This window comes from Oncorhynchus nerka, linkage group LG20, assembly GCF_034236695.1.
Source record: "Oncorhynchus nerka isolate Pitt River linkage group LG20, Oner_Uvic_2.0, whole genome shotgun sequence".
NCBI classification, from domain to species: domain Eukaryota; kingdom Metazoa; phylum Chordata; class Actinopteri; order Salmoniformes; family Salmonidae; genus Oncorhynchus; species Oncorhynchus nerka.
The window spans coordinates 57,510,809-57,519,519 of NC_088415.1; the positions used below are offsets into that span (position 1 = coordinate 57,510,809).

Sequence of the window (8,711 nt, forward strand, 5' to 3'; positions counted from 1 at the left end):
CAAAGACGACGATGTTGCCGGTGATGTCTGGTGAGGACCTTCCTTAGGACAGGCCTACAAACCCTCAGTCCAGCCTCTCTCAGTCTATTACGGACAGTCTGAGCACTGAAAGAGGGATTGTGCATTCCTGGTGTAAGTCGGGCAGTTGTTGCCGTCCTGTACCTGTCCCGCAGGTGTGATGTTCGGATGTACCGATCCTGTGCAAGTGTTGTTACACGTGGTCTGCCACTGCGAGGAGGATCAGCTGTCTGTCCTGTCACCCTGTAGTGCTGTCTTAGGTGTCTCACATTACGGAAATTGCAATTTATTGCCCGGGCCACATCTGCAGTCCTCATGCCTCCTTGCAGCATGCCTAATGCACGTTCACACAGATGAGCAGGGACCCTAGGCATCTTTCTTTTGGTGTTTTTCCAAAGTCAGTAGAAAGGCCTCTTTAGTGTCCTAAGTTTTCATAACTGTGACCTTAATTGCCTACCGTCTGTAAGCTGTTAGTGTCGTAACGGTCGTTTCACAGGTGCATGTTCATTAATTGTTTATGGTTCATTGAACCAAGCATGGGAAACAGTGTTGAAACCCTTTACAATGAAGATCTGTGAAGTTTTGGGGATTTTTTGAACGACAGGGTCCTGAAAAAGGGACATTTCTTTTTTTGCTGAGTTTATGCTGTTTATGTGTATTTAGTACACACATATATTCACACACACACACTCAAATAATGTCTTCTGTATTTACCTCCAGGTACTCGACCGCGTGGGTTCTCAGTCTCCAGCATGTCCCTGGCCTCCCTCAACCTTGACAACGACAGCAACGCCGGAGATAAGAGGATCCGCAGGTGAGGCCAGAAATTGCCTGATTACAGATTTTCTCAATCGTGTACAAGCAATTTTTGGATCTGTGTTGAAACGTATCTATTGCAGAACAGCAATGATCAAATGCTGAAATACATTTAAAGAACTTCTGATACAAAATGTGCCTTTGTACCTGACTTGCATATCTTAGACCGTTCACAGAACATTAACACATTGTTTAACATTTTAAATTACCCCATCAGTGTCATACATGTAAATGTTTCGGACATGAAGTGAATGAAGTTGGGTTACTCCTAAGTCAACATCTCCAACATTGTGACCTTCATATACGAGTTTTGCTTTGGTGTGGATGGAGGCATACAGTGCATTCAGAAAGAATTCAGACCCTTGACTCTTTCCACATTTTGTTATGTTACAGCCTGTATGACACAACAAGTTTGGCACACCTGTATTTGGGGAGTTTCTCTCATTCTTCTCTGCAGATCCTCTCAAGCTCTGTCAGGTTGGATGGGGAGCGTCGCTGCACAGCTATTTTCAGGTCTCTCCAGAGATGTTCGATTGGGTTTAAGTCCGGGCTCTGGCTGTGCCACTCAAGGACATTCAGAGACTTGTCCCGAAGCCACTCCTGCATTGTCTTGGCTGTGGAGGCCACTGTGTTCTTGGGGACCTTCAATGCTGCAGAAAGGTTTTGGTACCCTTCCCCAGATCTGTGCCTCGACACAATCCTGTCTCTGAGCTTTACGGGACAATTCCTTCGACCTTGGTTTTTGCTCTGACATGCACTGTCAACTGTGGGACTTATATAGACAGGTGTGTGCCTTTCCAAAACGTGTCCAATCAATTGAATTTACCGCAGGTGGACTCCAATCAAGTTGTAGAAACATCTCAAGGATGATCAATGGGAACAACATGCACCTGAGCTCAATTTCAAGTCTCATAGCAAAGGGTCTGAATTCTTATGTAAATAAGGTTTTTCTGTTTTTAATTTTATATGAGTCACCCAGGACCAGTGTTGTTTCCCTAGCACTACAAGCACCCTGCTCTACCAACTGAGCCACCCAGGACCAGTGTTGTTAGCCTAGAGCTACAAGCACCCTGCTCTACCAACTGAGTCACCCAGGACTAGTGTTGTTAGCCTAGTGCTACAAGCACCCTGCCCTACCAACTGAGTCACCCAGGACCAGTGTTGTTAGCCTAGTGCTACAAGCACCCTGCTCTACCAACTGAGTCACCCAGGACTAGTGTTGTTAGCCTAGTGCTACAAGCACCCTGCCCTACCAACTGAGTCACCCAGGACCAGTGTTGTTAGCCTAGTGCTACAAGCACCCTGCTCTACCAACTGAGTCACCCATGACTAGTGTTGTTAGCCTAGTGCTACAAGCACCCTGCTCTACCAACTGAGTCACCCAGGACTAGTGTTGTTAGCGTAGCACTACAAGCACCCTGCTCTACCAACTCAGTCACCCAGGACCAATGTTGTTCTTCCATTGTATTCACCTTCACTTATTTCTGTTGTGGATTGTGTTTGTGCGCCAATGGAAAGTCTATAAAACTATGAGCGAACCAGCCTATGTATTAAATGCATGGATTTGGATTGAGATGATACTGATGAATGAATCCTTCACACTTATTTTGGGGGCTTTTTTTATATAAAACATTTTTTAAATTAGGAATCGTATTTAATTTGATATGTATGAAATTGTTTTGTGAAATATGAATTAAAGGACAGTAATTGCCCATAATTCTGCAACTTTGGATAGTTGTACTTCCAATTTTGATCATCATTATATAGTGATTGCAAAGAAAGTCCCACTGGGCACAGATGTCAATTCAACGTCTAGTTTGGATTTACATGTGGTTCAGTTGTCAACTAACGTGAATTCAACAACAAATGTCACCATGTCATTGGACTTAGGTTGGGTGAATAACAATTCCCTTAGGTTGATTACTTTTTGCAAATCCAATCAATTTTCCACGTTGAGTCAACATCATCACATTGAATGTTTTTGTTGAAATGACGTGGAACCAATGTTTATTCAGCCAGTTTTTGCCCAGTGGTGTATAATTGATCTACTTGGATGTTCTGTGTTTTCTGCTTGGACTCGAGAGATAAGTATGGTAGTGTTCATCTGTTTGCAGGCAGTCGTGTTCTATTGTATGTATTTGCCATTTTGACGGTATAATATAGTTTTGATTCATGTATTTATGTTTCGAGAAGGTAATTATGTTTTGAAAACACATTTACTGTTTTTCAAAAGGCCACAGAGTTCTGTGTCTTGTTTTGAACTCGACAATATTGTTCCAAAAAAATACTTGTACGCGATTGAGAAAATCTGTAAAAAAGGACAAACAGTTTAGCCAACTCCTTTAGCATGACCACGTCAAAAGAGTTGACTAAAGCACAAACAGGCTGGCTACGATACAAAAAAAGGCTTTACAGAGCATCAAAAGCACGAATACTTCTTCAAGAGGACATTCATGTGTCTTGTGACTTGTCTAGGTATTGCAACCAAAACGGTTTTCGCTCTCTTGATCTTCTCTCCCTCCTCGCTCTCTGTTTTTCCCCTCTGTTTTGCACGGACCTCCCGGAAGCAGTAAACTAGGCACTGTGAAAGGCCATATCTCTTTCTTTTTAAGCTCTCCCAAAGACAGAAAGGGAAGGTTAGTAACTCCCCTCCCTAGACCAGCCGAGGGCCAAGCCTTTCATCTAGACTTTCATCTCAGTGCATCACAGTCCAGATTGATCAATCAATCTGCTTTTACTTGAGGTAATATCTTTGAGAACAATTCCCTGTAGCCATACCTAACAGAATCTATCTAAATATCCCATGTGCAGACATATATTTATGAATCATGTTTGAGCAAGCCACATACAGTACACCAACATTCATTCCGAGTATGACCTGAGACATAGAGGACACATCCATATGTTTTTAATAGATGTGTTATTTCACTGTCATGCTGTATCGGTTAAGTGTTGGCCAATTACCTCCTTTAAAACAGACAGAGAAAATTCCGCTCAGTACCGCAGCTGCTTCTGCCTCATTTCATACATGCCCACATGCCCAGCCTCCTGCCTCACCGACTCTGCCCTTTCTCTGCTCCGAGGCTGCTCCATGCTAGCTGCTCCATGCTAGCTGCTCTACGTTAAGCTGCTGTCTGTGGTTGTTACCTCTAGATTAGACCCGGCGTCAGAGCCATCCAAGCTGCAGCAGACGGGCGCTCTCCCGTCCCAGGCACGGTAACTTCCACAGCCATGCTGGCTCACATGGAGCCACAGGCCCTTTGTTTTGTATGTAGAGACTTCAAACTAGGGTACACACTAACCCTAACCCCAATTAGGACATGAATGAGCCTGGGCCTGGGACATGAGTGTGGCTGCTGCAGTTGTATTCTTTCTTGTCACTGTACAGTTGCCTAAAGCTGCTGTTGCATACTGCAGTGTTTCTTCTCCATATCCTAGCAGCCATAATGATTGGACTGTACAATAGCTTTGCTCTACTGCACATGCCTCTGATCTGATCCAGGGACACAGAGATCACTGGGGATGATGTAATATGAGGGAACAGGGAAGGCTGCCTGGGAGAACTGTGTCTATCTCTGACCCTGTTTCTCTGTATGTCTCTGTGTCTGTGTATACGTGGTGTATATGTCTATGTCTGTTTTTTGTGTGAATGTGTATCTGTTATTGTGTGTGTGTCCACGCATGTGTCACTCGTACTGTATATATGTGTGTGTGTGTACATCCCTAGGCCAGACTCTGCTAGGCCAGACTCTGCTAGGCCAGACTCTGCGGAGGGCAATCTGTCGTCCTGCCCGTCTCATAACGGAGAGAAGGACTGGGAGAACGAGTCCACAACCTCCTCCACTCCCTCCAACCAAGAGTACACAGGTACGGACCGCTCCACTGCAATCACGGTATTCTGCTTTCAAAAGGAGACCAAACTCTTGCAGTATACCAGAGCTATGTAGCCCATGTGTAGAACAGGCTGTGTTGTGAGTGTCTGTTTGTTTGTTACTGCATTCCTTATGCTGGTATTTGCTTCTTCCCTCAGGGCCAAAGCTGTACAAGGAGCCCAGTGCTAAGTCCAACAAGCATATCATCCAGAACGCCCTGGCCCACTGCTGCCTGGCGGGCAAGGTCAACGAAGGACAGAAGAATAAGATAATAGATGTAGGTCATTTGCTGTACACAATATGTTTCTTTCTCTCTAATTTTACTTCACTCTTTTACCTCACATTTGTTCTTTTCTTTTCCTCCACTATCTCTTTCAGGAAATGGAGAGGTCGGGGGCCAACAACTTCCTGGTTTTGTTCCGAGACACGGGTTGCCAGTTCCGCTCGGTGTACACCTACTGCCCTGAGACGGAGGAAATCACCAAGCTGGCGGGCATCGGGCCCAAGAGCATCACAGCCAAGATGATCGAGGGCCTGTATAAATATAACTCAGATAGGAAGCAGTTCAGCCACATCCCTGCCAAGACAATGTCGGCTAGTGTAGACGCCATCACCATCGCCGCTCACCTGTGGCAGACCAAGAAACAGGGCACGCCCAAGAAACTGGGTAGTCTCAAGTAGTCACAGCAACAACCCCTTTCATACCAAACCCAGGATATTGTTGCTAGGTGTCCTGAGTTATAGTTGAGGACTGAGGGGAGGCTTTGCGGGTGTTGTGACCTGGGATATTACAGGGTCTGGTTTGGTGTGACAGTGCTAAAGAGTACATCTTTCTAATCTTCTTTCCCATTCAGATATTTAACGAACACTTACACTTGGCATTCATCTGGATCTGATATCTGATGTACAGTTTCATTTGATGAATATGTGGTAGGGGATTTTCTTCTAAACAGGACACTATTGACTTTATGCACAACTGGAATGTAGGGGGAAAAACATCAACACAAGCCTCAAGGGACATTGTTGTTGTTATGCAAGACTGTGTGCGTGTGTGTGTGGGACCCAGAGTCATTCTAATGGTGCACATGTGTGTATGTTCGTCAGCATGCGTGGGTGCCCATGTTCTCGTGTGCCAAAAAAAAGGGGCTGATGAAAGCCTTACTGAATCGGACCACTGAAGCACTGAATGTCATTCCTTTTGAAATAGATCGAGTTTGAGTTCCCTATGTTCATCATGTGTGGCCTTATGCTTGTTTTGTGAAAGCGCAGTGATTAGGTCATATTTAAGCGCCAAATGTGATGTTTTGGTGAGTACAAGATGATACGTATATGAGAGCTTGTTGAGGGTGGCTGTGTGTGAGGCTTGCTTTTCTCTGTGGCTGAAAGATGAGACTGAGAAGGTGGGTTTACATAATGTGTCAATAGTTAAGTAGGTTGTCATAACTTCCGATAAGAACTAGATTGTAAAGTCATTGATTAAGTATAATCTAGTTCACAGGAATGTCAGCAACTGACTCTTAATTGATTGAATGTTTTTGATAAGGCTTTGGAAGTTTTTTAAAGGTCCAATGCAGATGTTTTTACCTCAATATCAAAGAATTTCTGGGTAACAATTAAGTACCATATTGTGATTGTTTTAAATGGTCAAAAATAAACAAAAATAGCTTATTAGCAAAGAGCAATTTCTCAAGCAATAATTTTGCTAGGACAGTCTGGGAGTGAGCTGTTATTGACAGAGAGGTTTGGAACTCTTTCTTATTGGTCTAATAACTAATTTACTGCATGGTGATGTCACTATAGAAGGCCAAACCCCCTCCCACCAAAACAGGCTGAAATTTCAGGATGGTCTTTTCAAACAGCTCTTACACTAAAAGGGCATTACCATCATTTTCACTATTTTCCAGTATTATTCCAACCTCATAGTGTATCAAACACAGGACAATTATGCTTTTAACTGCACTGGGACTTTAAAGGCTTTTAAAGTTTCATCAACAGAGGTGTGTAACATACTTTAAGACAATATATACTGTATAAGTTAATTTCGTTTGTATATAATGGTTATTCCATTCAAAATGAATGAGTGAAACTAGCATTTATCATTTAATATGGACGTATATAAACGTACTATACTGTATATGGGGCCTTCTATTGTTTAAAAAAGATGCAAGTGTGTGATCCCTTTTCAATGTCACTGGCAGGACAATTTCAAGCTTTAGAATAGAAGCAAGTTCCACAAATTGTGTCATGAGCCTGTGCAATTCCGAGAAAATATCTTATAAAAATCCTTGTTGGCATACAATACCAGTCAAAAGTTTGGACACACCTACTCTTTCCCACCGTGAAGCATGGAGGAGGAGGTGTGGTGGTACTTTGCTGATGACACTGTCAGTGTCCAGCATGGCTACCACAGCATTTTGCAGCGATACGCCATCCCATTTGGTTTGCTCTTAGTGGGACTATCATTTCTTTTTCAAGAGGACAATAACCCAACACACCTCCTGGCTGTGTAAGGGCTATTTGACCAAGGAGAGTGATGGAGTGCTGCACCAGATGACATGGCCTCCACAATCACCCGACCTCAACTCAATTGAGATGGCTTGGGATGAGTTGGACCGAAGAGTGAAGGAAAAGCATCCAACAAGTGCTCAGTATATGTGGGAACTCCTTCAAGACTGTTGGAAAAGCATTCCTCATGAAGCTGGTTGAGTGAATGCCAAGATTGTGCAAAGCTGTCATCGAGGCTAAGAGTGGCTACTTTGAAGAATCTTTGTTTAACACTTTTTTTGATTACTACATGATTCAATATATGGTATTTCATAGTTTTGATGTCTTCACTAATAGTCAAAATGAAGAAAAACCCTTGAATGAGGTGTGTCCAAACTTTTGACTGGTACTGTATATGTTTGGACCTCACAGATATTCAAACGCATTTGACTTTATTGTGGATAATATCTTTACTGTTGAATTCCTATTACACTTAAAGTAGTCCACAATACGTATGTGTACATATTCAATAGAGAGTAAGGAATAGAATTTCATGACTCTGTCCCACTGTAGATTGCAGTATTTGTAGTTGATTTAACTGCGTACTTACATAAATGAAGTCAAACACAGATCACAAAAACATAGTTCTTCGGGACTTTCAAAACATCTGTTACATTATGCTTCAACATGTTACATTGTTCTAACCTATGAAAGGAAACTGACATTTATGTTTATTTTATTTCGGAGCAAAGCAGTGTTTACGCTGTACATATATTTTGTCGTATAAAAGTATTTTTTTGTAAACCATTTTGAGGTTTCATATGAGCAGCATATCTGTTGCAAAAGGAAATGTAAAACCACGAGAGGGTACAATATGTCTTGTATGAGTGACGGGCAGGAAACGGAGAGAGAAGTGATTGCAAACTGTTTCCACTGCATAGTCTATTGTAGTGGATAATCAGATATGTGTGAGATACCATTCTGTGTTTTCCCCCCATCTACATCTGTTTTATTTGAACCTTGTCAATATGTTCATGCATTTGTTATTTTTTATCAATTCCTTTGAACAATATTAAAATGCAGATGTTCATCAACACTTGTGACTGGTGTTTTTGAAGCCTGGTTATCCACTTAAATCTCATTTTAGGCTGGTTCAGATTTGGATTCTTTGTTGTGCTAAATGTTCACATTCCTACAGCACAATATCCAGTTAATTACAGAACAAGTGGGTCTTGAACCTGCAACCTGAGGCCACAGGGGAAACAAACGCAGATTCTGTGCCATGAAGGTCAACACCTTATGGAAGAGGCATAGGCTTACATACAGGGATGAACATACCAGTGGTAAAATATCAAGATAAACCGTTTGTCATTTTGTTACAGAATTTCTCATAAAAATGCTGGTCCTTTGAATGCACCTTTATTAATACCACTAGGTATCACCTAATGATTGAGAAGTAATGCACTAGTCGTCCCCTCTTGCATTCAACCGGAAGGCTACCAAACAGATTTACTTCTTATC

The 8,711-nt window shown here is 42.5% G+C and overlaps 1 protein-coding gene across 1 annotated transcript in view; it reads left to right on the plus strand.

Annotated features, from left to right (window-relative positions):
- LOC115102860 (calmodulin-regulated spectrin-associated protein 2-like) overlaps positions 1 to 8,284 on the plus strand; it is a 77,629-nt gene extending 69,345 nt beyond the window's left edge. Inside the window, 4 exon segments of the mRNA XM_065005647.1 lie at positions 739 to 832; positions 4,562 to 4,701; positions 4,865 to 4,983; positions 5,085 to 8,284. Of these exon segments, the coding sequence (XP_064861719.1) occupies positions 739 to 832; positions 4,562 to 4,701; positions 4,865 to 4,983; positions 5,085 to 5,387 (656 nt within the window). The 3' untranslated portion in view covers positions 5,388 to 8,284.
- Positions 8,285 to 8,711: the final 427 nt, after the last annotated feature.